Genomic DNA, 25272 nt, shown 5'->3' with positions numbered 1-25272 from the left:
ATCTCTTTGGTTTGGGACAAATAGTAATCTTCTGAAACAGAACCTAAACATCTTTTCACTCTTAAAGTATTTTATTTGTTTTGGGACTTCCCTGGTGGCGCAGAGGTTAAGAATCCGCCTGCCAATGCAGAGGGCATGGGTTTGAACCCTGGTCTGGAAAGATCCCACATGCTGCAGAGCAACTAAGCCTGTGTGCCACAACTACTGAGCCTGTGCTCTAGAGCCTGCCAGCCACAACTACTGAGCCCGCACGCCACAACTACTGAAGACAGCACACCTAGAGCCCGTGCTCCACAAGAGAAGCCACTGCAATGAGAAGCCCACACACCGCAATGAAGAGTAGCCCCTGCTCGACGCAACTACAGAAAGCCTGTGCACAGCAACGAAGACCCAATGGAACCAAACATAAAAAAAAAAATAAATAAATAAAAATTTTTAAGTACTTTATTTTTTTTTAATCCAAGGGTATGGGGTGGGACCAGATTGATACAGAGAAGAAACAAACCACTGTCCTTGACTTAAGGTGTACAAATGAATTGTTCTATAAAATAAAAGGCACTGAAAGGCCTGATTCGAGTTCCAAAAGAATGTCAAGTTTTCAAGAAGCTCCTGCTGTTCCCCAAACTAACCTTCAAGTACCTGCTTAAACAACTTATGTTGACAGTACCCTTCATGCTTTTAAAGTACTGCTATACTTCCTTTTACTTAAATAAAGTTAGAAAAGGTTTTGTGAATATTATATTCCTGTTAACTTTGATCCACCATTAAATCACCTTACCATTTCTGAGTTGTTTTATCTCCTGGGTGATGATGGAAAGGTCTAGCAAAATATTCCTTTGCCATCCCCTGTCTCTCTCAACCAAAATAGTACTAACCAAAAGAAACATAGTGAGGAAATACTTTAAAATTCAACCAATTTTGCTTTATTATTAACAAATATGATTAAAGGCTTGTAAGACTGTTGAAGCTTTTGACTAATAAAGATACTTTATTACTGTTTGATTACTTGACTACTGTGAATGCTGGTAAATAAAAGCAGGGTGAAAAATGGTAAGAAACTTATATGCAATTAAAGCTCACAAGATTGCCCCCCCGCCCCCCAAAAACTAAAAATAAAAAAAACCCTCCACGGATTCTTCTCGACCAGCAGAGAGAAATACAATGACTAACTTAACAGATATACATAATGAGAAAAATAATTTTTCTTCTTCCAGGATGCTGTTCATTGCAAACTATGTAGAGAATGAGTCTTGTAAACTATTATTTTATAAGCTCTATTTGTAAAAGCAGCAAGAAGCGACTTGTTCAAAACACCTGAGTGGAGAGACAATCACAACTTTTAAAAATAGCAAATATACTTCGTACTGATACCTAAAATGAAATCAAGGATAGTACAGCAGAAAAAAAACAAAGAAATATAATTTGAAAGTATAAGATGATGTTCCTTGGTAACTTCTAGAGCTAAATATAAACAAGGAGGGTGGCGTGGAGAATTTGAACACCATGAAATTATCTAAGACTTTGCTAATCTAACTTCATACACATCCATAACATCCCTAACCCATTTTATTTTTTCTTCCCTCTGAAAAGCTCTTCTAATATTCTTATATTCTCAAGAGCCAACCAAAGCAGTGTTAACTGTATGCTTTTCTAAAGTGACCAGAGAAATTCTATTCATCAAATACAAGGTCTTTTCTCAACTCTCATCCTACCTGATCTTAGTGCTAACACTTAAGAGGACTTGGTCACTGTTCATGCTTTAAACTTTTATGTAGAAAATACTCCCATTTGACCTCCTTAACAATGTATTTATCTGGCTACTTCTAACTCTTCCTTTAGTTCTTCCTCTTCCTGATTCAGGGGCATTTCGCAAAAGTCTATCCTTCAATCTTCTCCCTAACTCTGTTCTCCTGACCATTACATTTTCAGGACCCCAATTTTTTAAATTAAACAAAGAAATTCTTAGTTCTTCCCCATAACCATTTAACTTAAAATGTTTTTCCTTGTATAGTTCCAAAACAAAAAGCTGAGAGTTATTGTTTAATCTGTCATCTTCTTTTCTGGATTCCAATGATTGTTTACAGTGTTTTCAGGGTAAAGAGATTTATCATAGGTTGATATATTTCCCCAGTAAGTATTTATTTATATGGCTGGCACACAGTTACAGTGATTTTTTTGCATTACGGGCTATGGAGCCAAAATATCTAAGTTCAGGTTTCAGCTCCATTACTAGCTACGTGATTTTGAGCAAATTATGTCTTCTCTTGTTTCCTCATCTGTAAAATGAGGATAGTAATAGTAACTATCCTCACAGTGTGGTTATGAAGACTAAATGAGTTAAATACATGTGAAGAAATTAGGACAGTTTGTGCTATATAAGAAGAACTTGATACATACAGATGTTCTATTTCAGTGGTGATTGTTATAAAGTATGCTGAAATGGTAAATATAATTAATATACTCTAACTTTAAAATTGATATAATTTGTACTAAAAAAAAAAACCTATCCTTTTAAAATGTACCATTGAGTGGTTTTTATTATATTCATAAAGCTGTGTAACTATCACCACTATCTAATTCCAGAACATTTGCTCATCCCCAAAAGAAACCCCCTACCCATTAGCAGTCACTCCTCTACTCCCCAGACCCCTGGCAACCACTAAATCAACTTCCTGTCTCTAATCTGCTTGCTGTCTTTATGGATTTGCCTGCACTGGACACTTCATACAAAAAGAATCCTACAGTATATGGCCTTTTGTGCCTGGCTTATTTTACTTAGCACAATGTTTTCAAGACTCATGATGTAGCATGTTATCAGTACTTTATTCCTTTTCATTGCCAAATAATATTCCATTGCATGGATGTACCACACTTTATCCATTCATCAGTTGATGGACATTGGTTTGTCTTCACTTTTTGGCTATCACGAATAATCAATGCTGCTATGAATGTTACAGTACAAGTTTTCGTGTAAATATATATTTTCTTTTTTAGTTGTGGCCCACTGGCTTAGTTGCTCCGTGGCACATAGGATCTTCCCGGACCAGGGATCGAACCCATGTCCCCTGCATTGGCAGGCGAATTCTTAACCACCGCGTCACCAGGGAAGTCCCAGAATCGCAGTCTCCCTTTTAATATACCTTAAGCCCAAAGAATCCACGGAAACTTGTTACAGAAAATAATACAATAAAATATTGTAAGGACTATAACAGAAGCATATAGTACACAGTTCATCCTAAGCAGTTACAAAGTAAATATATATTTTCAATTCTCTTAGGTATATACCTAGGAGTAGAATTGTGGGTCACACGGTAACTCTATGATTAAATTTTTGAGAAACTGCCAAACTACTGTTTTTTAATCAAGTAAATAAGATTTATATCTTTTTGTTACTGTTTTCCAACATTATTATAATGGAATTATATTATTTTACTAAGACACTGGTTTCAGATCATAACTTCTCTGTGATTAATTCAACCCAAAGAAGTTCTGTCTCTCTCATAGAAAATGCGCTCTAAGATTTGAGACATTATCTATTACTAAGCATCTTATTCAAAAGATATGTTTTAAAACCTGTAGAGCAAATTAAAATTGTGTAGAGAAAATACTCAGTCTCTATTAGGGTCCGAATGTTTGTTTCTCCCCAGAATTCAATGCTGAAAACCTAATGCCCATGGAAATGGTATTAGGAGGTAGCCTTTGGGAGGTGATTAGGTAATGAGGGCTCCAAGGAAGCAGTACCCTTTTAAAAGAGGCCCCAGAGAGCTTGCTCATTCCTTCTATCAGGTGGGGACAAAGAAGGTACCAGCCGTGGAACAGGAAAACAGCCCTCACAAGAATGTGAGCATTCTGGTGCCTTGATTTTGGATTTTCTGGCCTCCAAAACTGAGAAATAAATTTCTATTGTTTATAAACTACTCAGTCTCTGGTATTTCGTTATAGCAGCTAGAATGGACTAAGACAGTCCGTTGTATATTATACAGAAAGAGCTTTCAAAAGTTTATTAAACTGTTAAGGATCCTTAATCTCTTACAGTGAGTAAGCTGAATTTGAACAATATGTATATGTGAATGATAGAAATGCCCATTCCCCCGAATTAAAATAAAAGGTTGACAAATATTAAATCTAGACTGATTTCGACAAAAACTCATTAAGGGAAAGTTGATAACAACACACTTAGTAAAAATGCCTGACCCTCCTTATTAATACAAAAAGCAAAATAAATCTAAAATTATTTTTACCTCCTCATGAATAATACTAACCTAACAGAAATGTCTGTTCAATGAAAAGAACGTATATGAAACACCTCTTAGAAGTTGACAGCTATCAGAAGTCAAATCACTTACCTATGTAGACTCTTTTGCTGTATCTCTGCATTAGTAACAACACAAATACATGCAGTGGAATAAGGTTGATAATAAACACATAACCACCCCAAGCAGAGACCTATGAGTAAAGAAATGCTAAGTTAAATAATTTATATACTTGCTTTTAAAAATAGATAAGTTTTGTGATGACATGTCATGACAATCTAAACATATAATAAGCAAATATAAACACACAAGGATTTTTAGCAATTTTGAGATGCTTAAAAATGGATCTGTAACCTACAAATAACCTATTTTTCTTTATTTTTATTGATAAGTAACAACACAATACCATAAATCCAATACACTTTTATATATTCACTGGAGAAATGGTCAAATTAAATTAAACTTATAAGAACACTGAGAACAATATAATTTGTGAATTGGCAATAAAAAGACTGTCATGGAGAGAGACTTTTAGAATATAGATCATAAATTTTTAAAAGAAAAAAAACCCTTTTACTCCCTCCATTTTTGATGATAAATACGTTGCAAGAAACTTCACTAAGATTAAGAACAATGGATGTTAGCATTAGTCAACAACTAAAAGGAATACTCAGATGATCTGGATGTGCTTTGTGATCCTCAAGACAAAAGGTGCTATACCTTGGGTATAAATTTCTTCCTACCAATGGATACAAATCAAGATCCCAGTTTAATGTTTAGCCTGTAGCACAAAATTAGAATAATTCTATTTACCAGACAATTGAGTATGTTATGTTCTGGTCTAAATCAATAAAGATTCTAAAGATTATGTTTATTCCAAACCAATAGAATTTATTAAGTACATTTAGTAATAGGCAATAAGGTCTGTCAAGATCAAAGTTCTTGCATGTTCTCTAATAACTAAAAGCTTAAAAGAACCATTTGTACCAACAGTCACCTTAGGAGACTATATGTTAACACACATGTTCTAACAATGCTGCCCTTGTCTAAAATATATAAAAACAATTTAAAAGAAATGGCCTTCAGTTTACAATTCACATAAGAACACCAGTTTACTGTTACAGTCATACGCTATTTTTCACCAAAGACAACATTACTCTGGTTGAGTTCCAGTTCTAACTGAAGGACTTCTGGTTATTTCCAAAATTTCAGTCTAAACTTGAAAGAGAATGGGTTTGCTATTATTGAGTACAACTGCACAGAATGTGTCCTAACCTTTAACCACTTTAAAACGGGCATGGATAATATGGAAGCACAAATTCCATGACATTTGTTTAAGAAACAAAAAAAAGTTACTTAAGATTATCATTAATTTTCAGCATAAGACTACTATATAGGCTGTGGTGTGGAAAAGAACGGCAGGAGATTAAAGAGGTAATACTGAACCCCAATCTTAAGTAATCTGTTGAAAAAAATTATGTTAAGTAGTTTACAGGCTAACCTAGAGAATGTGACCATTATTTAGGAAAAGTTGTACATTTGAAAGAAAAGTTTTTGTTTCACTTGCTGCAAGTATTACATTTGAGGGGTTGAGTACTAGCCCTCCCCACTAAAGTAAAAGTCCATACCAGGCCCTGAAGGTGGGAGTAGGAAAGAGAGTGGTAGTAAGGAAAGAGAATACATTAAACAAAAGATGTTAAAGACCGCAGGAGAAACGAAGTGGAGAAGTAGCCCTGGATGAGAAGGGAATGATGAAGAGGAGGCACTGATCCAGCTGCCAAAGACTTGTTTGCCCTCATGTAGTTTGTAACATGAAATCTTACCATATAGAAATATGACAAGCAGCAGCACATCGTCCAAAAAACTGACCCAGTTTTTACAGATTTTACCTAAAAAACAAACAAGCAACTGATATAATAAAGTTTATAAATGTTCCTGCTGAATGAAAAAAGGTTAAATGTTTAGTAAACCTGTATTACAAAAAGCAAAGATTATTTTTTAAAAAGAGTAATGAGGTTATACAGATACTTGGATCCACTTAATATATATCACATTTATAACACTGGACAGTAGTCATACATTTTAGGAATAGCTTTGATTTTTTTTTTTTTTTTAGTTATATAGTTTTTAGTAAAAAGAATCATCTTAAAAGGAACTTCTGTTTTTCCATTTGTTATATTTTCTATCTTAAAATGATTAATATCAACAAATTAAGATTTTTAACTAAAGAATAAATTTGTTCAGTAAGTCTACATTTTTATATGGTAGGTTTGCTTAGACATAACACCTTAATCTGTAGTTTTTCTTCATCTGAATGTGATCATCTATATCTCACATATAATTATGAGCATCCATTTTTGAAAACTTATCATTATCTAGAAATTTTCAGATACCACAATCATATCTTCAATAAATTTATATTCTTAAAACTTCTAGAAGGCCTAATGATATGTCAGTAAAATTCTCAATTACTCTGAACTGGAAAGACAACATGCAATAAATGAAGGTTCAAAAAGTTGACATATCTCTATTGTCTTAAAAAAACTAATCAAAGAGTTTACGTGCTCATTTGAAAAATCAAAATGTATTATTAGCACCTTCAGAAAACAGAATTTAAAATTTTAGAAACATAAGCTCTAAATACTTATGCCAAGAGCAAAGGGTCATCTTTAAGATGAATTGAGTAAGAAATGATAGATGTAAGTCCCATTATAGGTAATTCTGTATTAAACATTATAGGTAATTCTGTATTAAAAGAGTTATCTCCATGTTCAAATTTAACAGTATGCTTTCTATAGAGCTTATTTCAAGGAATTCTTCACTTTCAAAATGGGCTTCTATTTCTGTTAGTACATTAAAACAAACTACAAGTGACGTCCAATCTTTGGGGAAATTGTAAAACAAACAAAAACAAAACAAAAAAAAAGGAAGGGAGGGAGAGAGGAAGAAAAGAGAAAACACTCAAGTTTTACAGCACTTAGAGCTGTATGAGACTTCTAAAAGACTATGAAACACTGCTTTGAATTCAATGTTACAGTGCACATGTGTGACAAAACACACTCCAATCTCCTCCCCCAAACCATGCCAACTTCGACAAAGTTTACCTTTGGACAGGGTCAAATAACAAGGTGGGTCCTATTCTAAAACGTGAATGGGGAGGGAGTATATTAAAATATTGAAAAACTTAAAAGTGAGAAAATTACAACCCTGGAATTTGTGTTATAACTTTATTCATAAACTAAAAGCCACTGAATTGTATACTTTAAAAGGGTAAATTTTATGGTATGCAAATACTATTTCTCAAAAAAAGTCTGTGCAGTGCAGCGAAAACAGCACTTAGAGGGAAACTTATACCTTTAAGTGCTTATATTAGAAAAGATGATCTCAAATGACTAATTTATAATCTAGAAAAATTAAAGCCCAAACTGAGAAATAAAATAATGAAAAGAGATAACCATGTACATGTATCAGAAGACTTCATATTAAGATAACAATTCTCCCCAAACTATCTATAGATTTAATGTACTCCCAATAAAAGTAGAAATCTCAACTCATTTGGGTAGATGTTGATAAGCCAATTTAAAATTTATATGAAGCAAAGGACTAGGAACAGCCAAAATAATTATGAAAAAGAGGAACAAAGGGCTTCCCTGGTGGCGCAGTGGTTGAGAATCTGCCTGCCAATGCAGGGGACACGGGTTCGAGCCCTGGTCTGGGAAGATCCCACATGCCGTGGAGCGACTAGGCCCGTGAGCCACAATTGCTGAGCCTGCGCGTCTGGAGCCTGTGCTCCCCAACAAGAGAGGCCGCGATAGTGAGAGGCCCGCGCACCGCGATGAAGAGTGGACCCCACTTGCCACAACTAGAGGAAGCCCTCGCACAGAAACGAAGACCCAACACAACCATAAATTAATTAATTAATTAATTAATTTAAAAAAAAAGAATAAAGAGACTTTATTAAAAAAAAAAAAAAAAGAGAGGAACAAAGTTAAATCACTCACGCTACCTGATTTCAAGACAACACGGTGTAGGATAGATATATAGAGATCTCAATAAAACAGAAGAATCCCAAAATAGACTGACGTGTATACAGTCAACCTATTCTGACAAGGCTATCAAAGTGAGTAATTCAGTGGAGAAAGGAGTCTTTTCAACAATGATGTTCGAATGATGGGATATCAATATCCTCCCCAAAGAGAACCTCAGCCCTTTTCTTGAACCACAGACCATAATCAACTTGAAACAGATAACAGATCTTAATGTAAAACCTAAAACTATTATGTTTCTAGAAGTAAAAACATGAGAAAATGTTTGTAACTTTGGGGTAGGCTAAGATTTCTTAGATGACACACCAAAAGCAAGATCCATAAAAGAGAAAATGATAAAGTGGACTTGATCAAAATTAAAAATTTCTACTTAAAAAGATATGTTAAAAAAATAAAGACAAGCCACATACTGGGAGAAAATGTTTGCAAAACACACATCTATCTGATAAAGGACTTATTTCCAGAATATATAAAGAACTCTTACAACTCAGTAATGAAAAGCCGAACAGCCCAACCAAAACATAGGCAAAAGATATGAACAGACATTTCACCAAAGAAGAAAAGGAATGGGGAATAAGTACATGAAAAGATAATATTAGTCATTGGGGAAAAGCAAGTTAAAACCACGGGATACCACTACAAAACTGTTACATCTGTACAAACTATGTACTGGTGATGCAAACAAAATAAATGCAACTCTTCATACTCTGATGAAGGGAATGCAAAATGATAGTCACTTGCAAAAACCACTTGGCAGCTTTTTATCAAATCAAACATGTAGTTATTTTACAAACCAGCAATCCCACACCTAGGCATTTATTCAAGAGAAATACTAATTTATTCCATATGAAGAACTGTATGCAAATATTTATAGCCTCTTTATTCATAATTATCAAAAGCTGGAAAACAAAATAAATTATAGCACATCCATACAACAGAATACTACTCAGCAATAAAATGTAACAAACTACTAAAACATGCAACAACATAGATGACTCTCAGAAGTATTATGCTACATGAAGTAAGTCAGACACAAAGGACCACCCCATACTATCTGCTTCTATAACATGGCATTCTGGAAAAGAAACTCCCAGAGACATACAGACAGAAATCAGATCTGTGGTTGCAAGTAATACGGGTTAAGGAGAGGACTGATTACAAAGGCACAGGAGGAAACTTAAAAAAAACCCCAAAACCCCACAACTATAGGAGGCAATATGGTAATAAGTATTATTCTAAGTACTAGTCTATCTGCACTAGCTCTGTTTTTGGTGACAGTAACAAAAGAAGTAATAACAAACATGTACTCATCACTTTCTGTGTTCCTACAATGTTCTATACCTTTACATGCATTAACTTATTTAAACCATATGAGGTAGGTACTATTATTACTTCCATTTTATAGTTGATGAAATAGATATTCGGGAGGTTTAAACAACCCCAAGTGATAGAACTGGAATTCAAACAAACAGGAAGAAGATCCAAGAAAAACAAAACAGTGAAACAAACTAATATTTGAAATTATAATCAAAGACAACTTTCCAGAAATAAAAATTATCAATATACATGTTGAAAGGGGTCACCATTACCATAAGTGTCAACTTTGGGACATATCCTAGGAAATTTATTAGACTTCAATTCTATAGAGAAAAAACTAATTATTACTTCAGGAAAAAAAGATCATGTTTGTTATGAAACACATAAAATTAGGTTCTTGACAATAACAAAGCAAAATGATCATAGTACAACAATTCCAAGAAATTCAAGTAAAGAACAAATGACCTAGACCTTTCCATCTAGCCAAACTCTCATATATGACACAATAAAAAAACAGATTTAAACATGTGAGGACTTGAGGAATATGATACTCATGGGCCTTCCCTGAGGAGTCCAATTAGAGGAATACCTTCATCCAACTGAGAGATATCATGTATAAAAAATGTACAAATAACATTAATATACAAAATACTATGTACTAGTATATAGCATAAAATATATTACATACTTAATAACATGTATTACATGTTAATATATAACAAAAGCCATATATGAAAAACCCACAGCAAACATATTAAATGGTGAAAGACTGAAGTTTTTCCTCTATGATCAGGAACAAGACAAGGATGCGTACTTTCACCACCTCTATTCAACATAGTACTTGAAGCTCTAGCCAGAGCAATTAGGCAAGAAAAACAAATAAAAGGTATCCAAATTGGAAAGGAAGACATAACATCACCCCTGTTCACAGATATGATCTCATAGGGAGAAAGCTCTAGATTCCACATACACAAAAAACTGTTAGAGCTAATAAATGAACTCAGCAAAATAGCAAGATAGAAAGTCAACACACAAAAATCAGTTGCATTTCTATACTCTAAAAATGAACAATGCAAAAAGGAAATTACAAAAAAATTTCCAATAGCATCAAAAAGAATAAAATACAAGTTAACTAATGAAGTAAAAGACTTGTATGATGAAAACTATAAAACACTGTTTAAAGAAAACATAAATAAATGGAAACATCCCATGGTCATTCATAGACTGGAGGATGACAATATTACCCAAAGTGATCTACAGAGTCAATGCAATCCATATCAAAATCCAATGATTTTTTTTTCTTTGCAGAAGTAAAAAACCCACCCTAAAATTCATATGGAATCTCAAGGGACCCCTAATAGCCAAAAGAATCCCGAAAAGAACAATGAAGACAGAGGACCAACATTTCTTGATTTTAAAACTTACTACAAAGCTAAAGTAATCAAACAGTGTGGTGCTGGCATAAAGACATACATATAATACATACAGACCAATGGAACAAAATAAAGAACCCAGAAATAAACCTTTGCATATATGGTCAAATGATTTTCAATAAGGGTGCCAAGTCCTCTCAATGGGGAAAGGACAGTCCCTTCAGCAAACAGTGCTGGGGAAACTAGATATCAATGTGCAAAATAATGAAGTTGGACCCTTACCTAACAGCATATACAAAAACTAACTCAAATACACCTAAATGTTAGACCTAAAACTATAAAACTCTTAGAAGAAAACACAGGGCAAAAGCTTCATGCCATTAGATTTGGCAATGATCTCTTGGATATGACACCAAAGGCACAGCAATAAAAGAAAAAATAGACAAATTGGACTTCATGAAAAATTAAAAATTTTGTGACTCAAAGACAATATTAACAGAGTGAAAAAGGCAATCCATAGAATGAGAGAAAACATTTGCAAATCATGTATCTTACAAAGGATTACTATTGAGAATATATTGAGAACTCCTAAAACTCATCAACCAAAAACATCCAATTCAAAACTGGGCAAGGGACTTGAGTAAACATTTCTTCAAAGATATACAAATGGCCATTAACCACATGAAAAGATGCTCAACCTCACTGCTCACTAGAGAAATGCAAATCAAAACTACAATGAACTATCACCTCAAACCTGTTAAGACGGCTTACTATCCAAAACAAACAAACAAACAAACAAGTGTTGACGTGGATGTGAAGAAATTAGAACCCTTGTGTACTGCTAATAGGAATGTAAAATATTACAGCTGCTACAGAAAACAATATGGTGGTTCCTCAAAAAACTGAAAATAGAATTACCACATGATCTGGCAATTTCACTTCTGGGTATATACCCCAAAGAATTGAAAGCAAGGTCTTTAAGAGATATCTGTATACCTATGTTCATAGCAACATACTCATAATAGCTAAAGCATGGAAGCAACCAAAGTGTCCATCAACAAATGAATGGGTAAACAAAAGGTGGTATATAAATACAATGGAACATTATTTCAGCCTTAAAAAAGGAAGGAAATTCTGACATATGCCACAGCATGGATGAACCCTGAGGAACCTTGAGGACATTACTCTAAGTGAAATAAGCCAGTCACAAAAAGACAAAAACTGTATGATTCCACTTACATGAAATACTTAGGAGAGCTGTCAAAATCACAGAGACAGAAAGTAGAATGGTGGCTGTCAGGGGCTGGGGAAAGTTAAAATGGGGGGTTATTGTTTAATGGATATAGTTTCAAGTTTTACAAGATGAAAAACTGTGGCGATGGATGGTGGTGGTGATTGCACAACATTATGATCTATTTAACCCCACTGGACTCTACACTTAACAAATAGTTAAGATGGTAAATTTTATGTTACATGTATTTTATCACAATTAAAAAAACACAAAAAAAACCAAAAGCAACAACCATGAGATACCACTTCATACCAACAGGCAAGTAAAACAAAAAAACTAGAAAAAAAACAAGTATTGGCGAGGATTAGGAGAAATTAAAACCCTCATACACTGCCAGTGGAAATGTAAAATGGGGAAACCACTGTGGGAAACAGTCTGGCAGTTCCCCAAAAAGTTAATCACAAAGTTATCATGCCAACCAATAATTCCACTCTTAGGTATATATGGAAGAGAAATGAAAATACATGTCTACATAAAAACTTGTACACAAATGTCATTAGCAGCATTATTCATAATAGTCAATGTCATCAACTAATGGTGGATTTAAAAAATGTGGTATTATCCATACAATGGATTATTCAGCCATAAAAAGGAAGTACTGATACATATCAAAAATATGAATGATTATGCTCAGGGAATGAAGCCATACATAAAAGGTCACATTTTTTAATGTGGGCTTTATTTACATGAAATGTCTAGAATAGGTAAGTCTTCAAACAGAAATTAAATTAATGGAGGAAAGGCAGAATTGGGAGGTACAAGGTTTCTTTAGGGGGTGATAAAATGTTCTGTAGGTACACAGAGGATACTAAAAACCGCTGAACTGTACATTTTAAAATGGTTGAAACAGTGAATTTATGTTATATGAATTTGGCTCAATTTCTTAAAGTGAAATTTTAAAATATGTTGAAAGGTAATTAACATGCCAGTTAAGGCACTCCTGCAATGATTCAGACTCATGCTATGTTAAAAGAATATAAAGAATAAAAAAACTATATAAACAATACCACTTTTGCATTTCATAAAAGCATACAAAATTTAAAAAATATGACAAAATGCAAATGTAGTAACACCTGGGTGATGGCTTCTTTACATTAGTTTTCTGTTTCTAAATTTCCAACATACAGAATATATTATTTTAAAAATTTATTACAAAATGTTTCAAACATATAGAAGAGTAGAGAATAATAGCCATCCAGACTTCCAAATGCAAATACATCATATATTTGCTTTGGATGATTTTATTTAAAAAATTTTTTTTTTTTTTGCTGACAGAGTTGAACCTCCCTTCATACTTTCTTCCTCAATATCACCCACCCATACTCAGGAGTAACCACTATCATAAAGTTGGTATATATGTGGATAAATGCCATATTTTTATACTTTCATTATAAATAGGTATAAACAAACAGTACACAATATGGTTTGTACTATTTAAAATTACTGTATGTATTCTACCTCAACTTATTTTTCCACTTGGCATTATGGAGCTGTCAAGCTCCATCCATTCATATGTATTGTCAAGATATATACTTAATATGTAATTTAAATTCTATTAGTTAAAAGACCTCAAAAGGATGTTCCAAATTTTAAGGTTTTTTCTCAGTTGTTTTTAAACATTTTTTGGTGAATACAGCGGCATCAGCAGCACCTTGCTGCTTGTCATCATCTTCATCACCATGGGTGCTTTTCTTTCTTCTCTCTTAAACTCAAGATCAAGCAACTGTCTATGTTGATTGACTGCAACAATTCTCCTCTGAAATTCCTTGCCAAAGCAAAAATATCCACAAGCTAAGGAGCTTTAAAAGATGTAAAATATAAAAGAGAAAAATAATGCTACCATTCACCTAGCTACCTAAAAATATGTAAGAGTATTCATATGTAAAAATTTGGAGCAATTTCCAACATTGAAAAAGTATGAACATAGGCTAAAATAATAAAGAAGAAAACAATTAAATATATGCAAGGTTTAACTTGAAGCTAGTACTAAGGAGCCCCCTTTTCCTTGCAGGAAAAACATTAAGTTTAGATAGCTTAGCAATAAATAGACTTCTGGTTTCTGGTTCTACACGTAAGGAATTGGACATCACCACTCAGTCCTAACAAGTAAAAAGCTGAACAGACTGAAATATCAACAACTCTTCCTGGATCTGTGAGTGAGGGAAAGACACAGGACAAACTGCTGCTCTCAACAATGGAGAGACACACATGCAGGAATCAATACTGCAAATAATTGGGGGCAGGGAGGTGGGTAGGGAAACCTAAGTCTCAGTGTGGAGACTTAAAAACTCCAGGGTGGACTCAGTCATATGGTGGTCCCCACAATTATGCTGGATTTGCCTTGAGGATCTTAACCAGGTTCTCACAATAAATATATGGAAAAACAAAACCCCCTTGTTGCTTCTGGCACAGGGAGGGGAACAGTAAACGTTCTGAAAAATGCAAAGGCATTCTGTTCTTAACAAGGCCTGTCCTCAGAAGAAACTATTAACCAGAGCCTGACCTGCTGGGGTGTTATCAGAGCCTAACTGACCTGGGGAAGGGAAATACATAACTCCAGTCAGCTCTAGCCATCCTTTCCCACCTAAGTGGGGAGAGAAAAAAAAAAAAACATTTGTAAAGTTCACAGTCCAACTTACTAAAAGACTTAGACCTAATCATAGGACTATACCTTACCTCCTGATTACTAAAGGCTTATTCACAGCAATTCCTTTTACCAAGTGTATCATGTCTGGCTATGAAGAAAATATTGCAAGGCATACCAAAAGGCCAAAAAACACAATTTAAAGAGACAGAGGAAGCATCAGAACCAGATATGGCAAGGATTCTGAAAGTATCAGACCAGGAATTTAAAACTATGATTAATATGCTAGGAGTTCCAATGGATAAAGGAGATAGCATGCAAGAATAAATGGGCAATGTAAGCAGAGAGCTGGAAATCCTAAGAACCAAAAACAAAACAAAACAAAAATCAAAACAAAAAAAGAGGCTACAGATGAAATGAAGGATGCCTATGCTGAGTTTATGAATAGACTGGCCATGGCTGAGGAAAGCATCTCTGAATTAGAGGCTACATCAATAGAAACCTCCAAGACTGAAAAGAACAAAGACCAGAAAAAAATAAAACAGAATATCCAAGGACTGTGGAACAACAACAAAAGGTGTAATATACATGTAATAGAAATACCAGAAGGAGAGGAGAAAAAGGAACAGAATATTTGAAATGAGAATGACTGATAATTTCTCCCAGTAAAGTCAGCCATCAAACTACAGATCCAGAAAGCTGAAACACTAAGTAACAAATGCCAAAATAACCAACCACAACCAGGCATACCTTTTTCAAACTACAGAAAACCAAAGATAAAGAAAAAAATCCTGAAAGAAGCCAGAGCAAAAGACACCTTGCCTATAGAAGGACAAGGATAAGGATTACATGACTTCTACTCAGAACTCATACAAGCAAGACAAGAACAGAGTGAAATATTCAAAGTACTGAGAGAAAAAAACCACCAATCCAGAATTTTGTGCCCTGTGAAATTATCCTTCAAAGTTAAAGGAGAAATAAAGACTTTCTCAGACAAACAAAAATTGAGGGAATTTGTTGACAGATTTGCCTTACAATAAATGCTAAAAGTTCTTTAACAAGAAGGAAAATAACATAGATCAGGATCTTAGATCTACATGAAGAAAGGAAGAGCATCAAAGATGAAGTAAAGGTAAATTAAAAACTTTTATTTTTCTTATTCTTAATTGATCTAACAGATAAGTCTGTTGAAAATAATAATACCAACAATGTATTCTATTATGTATGCTCATATAAAAGTGAAATGAGTGACAGTTATGACACAAGGGAAAAGAAGGAGGAATTAGGATTATTTTGTTATTATAAGGTACTCACTGCCTATAAAGTGATACAGGCAGACCTCAGAGATATTGTGGGTTTGGTTCCAGACCACTACAATAAAGCAAATATTGCAGTAAAGCAAGTCACACAAATTTGTTTCCCAGGGCATATAAAAGCTATGTTTACACTAAATTGTAGTCTATTAAGAGTACATTATGGGGCTTCCCTGGTGGCGCAGTGGTTAAGAATCCACCTGCCAATGCAGGGGACACGGGTTCGAGCCCTGGTCCAGGAAGATCCCACATGCTGCAGAGCAACTAAGCCCGTGTGCCACAACTACTGGAGCCCACGTGCCTAGAGCCCATGCTCCACAACGAGAGAAGCCACTGCAATAAGCCCGCGCACCACAACAAAGAGTAGCCCCCACACGCTGCAACTAGAGGAAGCCCGCACGCAGCAACAAAGACCCAACGCAGCCAAAAATAAATAAATTAATTAAATAAATTAAAAAAAAGAGTACATTATGCTTTAAAAAACCAACACATATACTTTAATTAAAGAGTAATTCATTGCTAAAAAATGTTAGCCATCATCAGGGCCTTTAGTGAGTTGTAATCTTTTTGCAATAGTAACATCAAAGATCTCTGATCACAGATCACCATAACAAATATAATAATGAAAAAGCTTGAAATATTGTGAGAAATACCAAAATGTGACAGAGACACAAAGTGAGAAAATACTGTTGGATAAATGGCACTGACAGACTTGTTTGATGCAGGGTTGCCACAAACCTTAAATTTCTAAAAATGCAGTATCTGTGAAGTGCAATAAAATGAGATATGCCTGTATAGTATTCTTTGAAAGTGAACTTGGATTAGCTGTAAATGTATGTTGCAAACTCTATGGCAACTGCTAAAAACAGTTTTAAAACAAAGCATAACTAATATGCCAGAAAAAGAGAGAAAATTGAACATATAAAATGCTCAGTTAAAACGACAAAAGGTAGAAAAAGAGTAGAGAACAAAAATAAAACAAAGAACTAAAGAGTTCCAACTAGAAGACAGTAACATACATGGTAAATATTAATCCAACTAATAATAATCATTTGAATGCCAATGGTCTAAATGCACAAATTAAAAGAACAAATTGTCAGGGTGGATCAAAATCCAAGACCCAACTATATGTTGTCTACAAGAAACCCACTTTAAATATAAAGATATATATAGTTCTAAAATAAATAGATGGCAAAAAATATACCATGCTAACACTAATCAAAAGAATGCAAGAGTAGCAATTTAATCTCAGACTGAGCCAACCTCAAAGCAAAGTGATCACAGATAAACAAGGGCATTACACAATGACAAAAGGATTAATTCTCAAAGACTACATAATCCTTAAAGTGCATGTGCCTAACAACAAAGTGTCAAACTACATGAGGAAAAACTAATAGAGCCACGAGGGTAAATGGATGAATCCACTACCATAAATGGAGACTTAAAACCCGCCCTCAGATGGATGAATCCAGCAGGTAGAAAATCAGTAAGATTTTCATGATTTAAGAAAATCATGAAACTCAACACCACCACCAATCAACTGGATATTGGATGTAATGGACATCTAAACTTGATTTCATCCAAGGACAGCAGAATACATATTCTTCTCAAGCCTACATGGAACATTCACCAAGGTAAACCACATCTGGGCCATGAAACACATCTTAACAAATTTGAAAGAATAAAAATCATGTAAGGTGTTGCTCTCAGCCCACAATGGAATTAAACTGAAAATCAGTAACAGAAAATTAACTGGAAAATCTCAAAATAAATGGGGATTAAACAACATACCTTTAAACAAATATATGGGTCAAATAAAAAATCTCAAGAAAAATTTTAAAATATTGTTAACTAAATAAAAATGAAAACAACTTACCAAAATTTGTGGGATGTAGAGAAAGCAGTGCTCATAGGGAAATTTACAGCATTGAATGTATATAACAGAAAAGATAGATCTAAGACAATTATCTAAGTTTCCACCTTAGGAAACTAGAAAAAGAAGGGCAATTTAAATCCAAAGGAAGCAGAAGAAAAGAAATAAGAATCAGGGCAGAAATCAATGAAGTTGAAAACAGGAAATTTATAGAGAAAAATCAATGAAATCACAAACTGGTTCTTTGAAAGATGAACAAAAATCAATACGCCTCTAAGCCAGGCTAAGAAAAAAGGAAGGCACAAATACTAATATTGGAAATAAAAGAAGGACCATCACTACAGATCCCATGGACATGTATTAAAAGGATAATAAAGGAATACAATGAACAACTCTATGTGCACAAACTTGATAACCTAAATGAAATGGACCAATTCTGTGAAAGAAATCTCCCAAAACTCAAACAAGAAGAAACAGACAATCTGAATAGGGCTCTGTCTATTAAAGAAATGGAATCAATCAATAATTAATAACCTTCCAAAACAGAAAGCACCAGGCCAAGGTGGGTTCACTCGTGAATTCTACCAAACATTAAAAAAAAAAAAAAAGACAGCAATACTCTACAACCTCTTTCAGCAAACAGAAGTAGAGGGAACACTTCCTAACTCATTCTACAAGGCCAGCATTGTCCTAACGCCAAAATCAAAGACATTACAAGAAAAGAAAACTATAGACCACGATCTCTCTCATTAACGTGGATGCAAAAATCCTCAACAAGACATTAAGAAATCAAGTCTAGGGCTTCCCTGGTGGCGCAGTGGTTGAGAGTCTGCCTGCCAATGCAGGGGACACGGGTTCGAGCCCTGGTCTGGGACGATCCCACATGCCACGGAGCAACTAGGCCCGTGAGCCACAACTGCTGAGCCTGCGCGTCCGGAGCCTGCGCATCCGGAGCCTGTGCTCCGCAACAAGAGAAGCCACGATAGTGGGAAGCCTGCGCACCGCGATGAAGAGTGGCCCCCGCTTGCCGCAACTGGACAAAGCCCTCGCACAGAAACGAAGACTCAACGCAGCCATAAATAAATAAATAAATAAAATTAAAAAAAAAAAAAAAAAAAAAAGAAATCAAGTCTAGGGCTTCCCTGGTGGTGCAGTGGTTGAGAGTCTGCCTGCCAATGCAGGGGACGCGGGTTCGAGCCCTGGTCTGGGAGGATCCCACATGCCGCGGAGCAACTGGGCCCGTGAGCCACAACTACTGAGCCTGCGCGTCTGGAGCCTGTGCTCCGCAACAAGAGACGCCGCGATAGTGAGAGGCCCGCGCACCGCGATGAAGAGGGGCCCCCGCTTGCCGCAACTGGAGGAAGCCCTCGTACAGAAACGAAGACCCAACACAGCCATAAATAAATCAATTAATTTAAAAAAAAAAAAAAAAGAAATCAAGTCTAACAACGTATTATAAGAATTATATATCAATATCATGACCAAGTGAGATTTATTCCAGGTATGACATAGCGACTCAACATTTGAAAATCAATTAATGTAATTCATGACATCAAAAAGTCAAAAGAAAAAGATCATGTAACTACAGTTGACCCTTGGACAAGGCAGGGGTTGGGGCAGTGACCCCCTCACCCCCCTTGGTATCAAAAATCCACATGTAACTTGACAGTAGGCCCTACATAATCTGTGGTTCCATATCTACGGATTCAACCAAACTTGGATCATGTAGTACTGTAGTATGTATTTACTGAAAAACAAACCTGTGTATAAGTGGACCTGCAGAGTTCAAACCCGTGTTGTTCAAGGGTTAACTGTGTATCAAAAGATAGAGAAAAAGCATTTGACAAAATCCAACATCCATTCATGATAAAATCTCTCAGCAAACTATTGACACAAATAGAGTGGAACTTCTTCAACTTGATAAATATTACCTACAAGACAAGGATGTCTCCTCTCACTATGCCTTTTCAACATCATACTGGAATTAGCAGCTAATACAGTAACACAAGAAAAGGAAATAGAAGGTATACAGATTGGCAAGGAAGAAATAACTTGGCAACAGTAAAATAATACAAGTTTCACAAACAGAATTCAACATCCTAAGCCACTGAACCACATTTCATTTTCCTAAGTATCTGACTCCTCTCTCCCCTACAAAAGAAACAAAATCAAGAGCTTAATTTTTTGATAGCCTCTTTATTGGAGCTATGACTTACTTGTTACAAACAGTAACAGAGTTCTCTGTATACAACTATAATTGATAAAAGACAAATGCTGCACAACAGCATTTCAGCAGAAAGTTCATGGGTATTAACGATAACAAAACATTAAGTGTTACTTACCCACAAGTAATATGTGAACTGAAGTGCAAAAATAGCAATGCCTTCATTATCAAAGGATCCAGCTACTGACCGAGAAATGTAACCTGGTACAATAGCAATAAAACAAGCAGCTAAAAGTCCTGCTCCTTGGTTCCAAAGTTCTCTGGTAAGCAGGAAAGTAGATATAGATGTAAGGCCGCTAAAAGTTGGTGCAAGGAACACACATACATCTCTTATGTGAACTGTTATGTTCAGTGTATTTAAAATCCAATGAATAAGCCCAGCTGTTATCATCAACCCTGGGTAAACCTAGGAAGAAAAAAAAAGGACAATTTAATTACATATAAAATGAGGTAGCTGAAAACACTAATGTAAGCTTCTTTCTTTATTATTATATATTGTTTATAGTAAGTTTGAGAATAAGCTCTTATAATAGTTTGCCTTCACACATTACAAAATTAAATGTTCTTGTGGATTAGATACAAATAAAAATCTGATATTCAGATACATACTTAAGCAAAAGAAGAAAGATCATACTGAATGAATGATTAAAAGTGAAGAGGTTTAACAATGAAAAACTACGTAACTTTCTTATTGATCCCACTAACTCTATCTTTTCACTATAAAACAGGGTCCTAATCTAACATATCCTTAAGTTTGGAGTTTTAACGTGCTCCAACATTGCCTATACTTGTGTTCAAGGGACTGAGAAAAGGACGGAAGATGAAAGAAAGTTACGTGCAATATTATTTAAGTGGTATTTATAAATGATTTTTCCCTTCTTTCAAAGTCAAGATTTGGAAAGTAAACAATTTTAGCTAGGAAAAGAAGGACTAGTTAGTTGGTGAATTCAGATATAATATTTTCGGACTCCTGGAAGATTAGACCTTTTTACACTTCTTAAAATATTTAAGGATAGAAAGGAAATAATAAACTAGAATAGGCCAGTTAACAGTTATATTCTGCACCCTCCCTCTAAAAGAGAACATGAAACATTAAGAGGATTCAAAGAACAAGAAATAGGACATTAATTCTGAGCTATTCTTCAGTGATTAAAATGTGTATTTATACTTCCATCCTTATCTAAATCCTAAAAGATTTTTCTTTCTCCATCACTGAAACTACAAAGAATGTTATAAATTTCCTTTCCTAGCTATCCTATTTAAACTTGCAAACTCCCATGGTCTTTAACCCAACTCCATTGCTTTTTTCTCCATAGCACTTATCACCATTTCACATACTATTTATTTTACTTATTTATTGTCTATTAACTAAACACCCTCACAAGAATATAAGCTCCAGAATAGCCAGAAAAATTTCCCCAGCATCCAGAGAACAATGATTGGCACAAAATGAATGCTCGATAGAATGTATAGAAGGAGAATGGGATAATGGAAGGGGGAAAAAGTATGGCAATCATCACCATTTTTAAAAATCAAAATTTCGTTCCATTTCATATATGATAGCAGGCCTTAGTGTATGATATTGTTAGCAATATTCAAAGAAAATGGAAATGAATTTGAAAATACTCTAAATTTGGCAGACTGAACTGACATATGAAATACAGCCAAAATAGGTAGAAGTACTAGATGAAAGGACCAAAAAACTCTAAACAAACAAATAAAACCACCCAACAACAAAAAAGGCATATTTAAGCTCAAAAGGAAGGGAACCCTCCAGGTTCCAAACATAAAGAAGAAATTCAAAGTAGGTACTGATGCCGTGGGAATCTAAAAAGAGAAAAAACAAAAACAAAGCAGGCTTGATATATAGGCACTCGAGGTTCGGGGGTAGTTACCACTCACCACAGGGATCAAAGAAAAGGCCTAATTCCCAGCACAAAACCAGGGCCCGTTTATGAAACTAGACTAGACAAATTCTACCCATCCATCAAGGGAAACAGTAAGGAACTCTTGCCTGACTTCCAAAGCTCTGAATAGAAACAAAACAAGAAATAAGAAACTCATTCATCACATGGGTGAATATGGGTTCTACATTTATAACAACATCATGTATAAAAAACCTCAAGCTGAGAAATAACCTCTAAAAACTGTCCTAAAAGCAGTAAGACCTCTAAGGGCTCCAACAAAGGCAAGTGAGAAAGATTATTATAAGGATGGTCCCAAATACCAAGACACCAGGAGTCTCAGAAAACAAGCCTTCATTGAGGGTGAATTCAAGATAAAAATTTATAAACACACCAGGAAACAAACTATAGTAATCAAAGACTAGTACAATGAAGTAATGATAGCATTCACCCCACAAGAAGTACAGATACAGCCATCTACCACATCTCTCACCATTCAATACCTTTCTAATTCACCCTAATTCATGACTATTGCCCTGTATCTTTATCTCTGTTTACATCAAAGATAAGAAGATGCCCCAGATTATAACACAACATCTGACTACCACGGAGAACCTATTCCTTCCAAATACAGAGGGAACATTTATAAAAGTTGGCTATATCTTGGGCCACAAATCATGCCTCAATAAATTTCAAAGGATTAAAATTACAGGATTTGTTCTTTAACCATAATATATTGGAAGTATAAAGCAAAAAAAAGATAACTAGGAAATTCTATTATGTTTAAAAGTTAAATACAAGTAACCCATGAATCAGGGCAAATTATAGTGGAAATTAAAATACACTTTGACCTGAACAATAATGAAAATACTACATATCAAAACTTATGCAATGTAGTTAAAAGTGATTATTGGGAAATTTATAGCTTCAAAATGAACACATTAATAACAAAGAAATGTTGAAAATTACTCATCAAACTGTATCAGGAAGACAGATAAAAACATCAAAACAAACTCAAGAAAGTGGGACGAAGGAAATAAATGGAAATTAACACAAGAGAAGGCAAATATTTAATAATCAACAAAGTCAAAGTTTCTTTGGGTTAAGAAATCTACTAAAATTGATAAACCTCTGACAAAACTGATCCAGAAAAAAATACGACACATATATATTGCCCAAACAGGTGTCTTGTCTTTCATTTTCTCTTCAGCATTCTCCTTACATCCCAAATCCTAAAATATTTTCTCTTATATCATCTTCTGGACATTATAATTCCCCACGAACTATGATCAATACTCAATTACCTCGAGTAATTGGGACCTGGAAAATTACAATTATCTGATTCTTCTACATTTCTATTTCCTTCCCCAAATTTTTTTTCAATAAAGTTGTTATAGAACAAAACAAAAACATACAAATAACCTGAACTTAAATGTGTGACAAGAGATCCACTTGTCAGAAATAGTGGCTAGTATGAGGTAACCCAAAAACAGGTTGGGGGGTGAGAGTGGGAAGAAGAGGGTCAAGAAAAGAGATTTAGCAAGTTAAATACTAATCAGCCACAGAAAAATGTGTTCGTTAACTATACAAAGCTTTCAAGAATTGCCACCACCTTAGGGCTTCCCTGGTGGCGCAGTGGTTGAGAATCTACCTGCCAATGCAGGGAACACGGGTTTGAGCCCTGGTCTGGGAAGATCCCACATGCCACGGAGCAACTAGGCCCGTGAGCCACAACTACTGAGCCTGCGCCTCTGGAGCCTGTGCTCCGCAACAAGAGAGGCCGTGATAATGAGAGGCCCGCGCACCACGATGAAGAGTGGCCCCCACTTGCCGCAACTGGAGAAAGCCCTCGTACAGAAACGAAGACCCAACACAGCCATAAATAAATAAATAAATAAATAAATAAATAAATAAATAAATAAATTTTAAAAAATCAACTGTATTTCTATGTGTTAGCAATGAACATGTGGAATTTTAAAATACAACACACCTTATTATTGCTCAGAAATACTTAAAATACTTAAAAATACAAAAAAAAAAAAAGAATTGCCACCACCTTAGTGATTAACATTTACTCAAATAACCGCAAAATTTTAAGATTAACATAAATAACTGCAAATATACTTACAGTACCACCGACTATTCTTCCTAGTGGATACCATGCTCTTTCATCAAACCAATTTAAAAATTCATAGAACCCATGAGATGCAAGATGATGTGTTGATCTATAATTAAACCTAGAGAAAACAGGAAAAAAAGAAATGTTATAAAACTTTACTAGAAAGAAACAGCTCTCTTTCTAATATTATACTTTATATTTAACTCTTTATATATAGCTCTATGGCTACATAAATACATCTTTTATAACAATTTTCCTTAAACCTAAGTAACACATTATTTTCCAAGAAATAGGCTAATACCTCTAAATATAACTAAAAACAAAGTCCCTCCCTCCCCCCCCAAAAAACAACTCTACCAAACTAGTAATGCTCAAATTAACATTTGGCCATTGCCTGGGGTACAGATGGTAGACAGCTATGCATTTGAATTTTTAAAAAGTGAGGGTACATACAATTTACCAAATGGTCAAAGAAGTCAATGACTCTCAAAAGATTAAAAACCACTGACAGAAACTAGCATCAAAATGAAGGATGCACATTCAACATAATTGCCTCCAATCCTATAACCCTAAAAATTACAGAAATAAAGAATAAGTTATAATAGCACTAAAATCATGGGAGATGAACTGTAACAGCACTTTAAAACGAGAACATGACCTTAACGAATGAGAAATTTTCTCAATGAAAGACAAAAAATCAAATGAGAAGAAATGAGATGGAAGAAGCCACAGCCCAAATTGCAACCAGAAGTAAACTGCAAACCATGGTATGTGTGTGTGTGTGTTGGGGAGGTGGGGGAATGGGAGGAGTTTTGGTGTGTATGTTGAGAATTGTGTACAAATTGAAATGTCTATGTATTGATCCTCAAAACAACCAATAAAATCTCGATTATGAAAGACTTTCTTGAAGCACATTAAAAAAAAAAGCAATCCCACTTAGAACAGTATAAAAATCAATAAAATATTTAACAATAA

At 34.7% G+C, this 25272-nt stretch overlaps 1 protein-coding gene across 1 annotated transcript in view; it reads right to left on the bottom strand.

The window, feature by feature from the left end:
* STT3B (STT3 oligosaccharyltransferase complex catalytic subunit B) overlaps window positions 1-25272 on the bottom strand; it is a 93853-nt gene that overhangs the window by 25035 nt on the left and 43546 nt on the right. Inside the window, exons 2-5 of the mRNA XM_082411845.1 lie at window positions 24307-24415; window positions 20393-20680; window positions 6077-6142; window positions 4347-4446 (exon numbers count right to left, since the gene is read on the bottom strand). Of these exons, the coding sequence (XP_082267971.1) occupies window positions 4347-4446; window positions 6077-6142; window positions 20393-20680; window positions 24307-24415 (563 nt within the window). The remainder of the gene's footprint in view (window positions 1-4346; window positions 4447-6076; window positions 6143-20392; window positions 20681-24306; window positions 24416-25272) is intronic.

The sequence above is a fragment of the Balaenoptera physalus genome (assembly GCF_965194825.1).
Source record: "Balaenoptera physalus genome assembly, chromosome: 11".
Lineage (NCBI taxonomy): Eukaryota > Metazoa > Chordata > Mammalia > Artiodactyla > Balaenopteridae > Balaenoptera > Balaenoptera physalus.
This window is presented reverse-complemented; position numbering and strand designations above follow the sequence as displayed.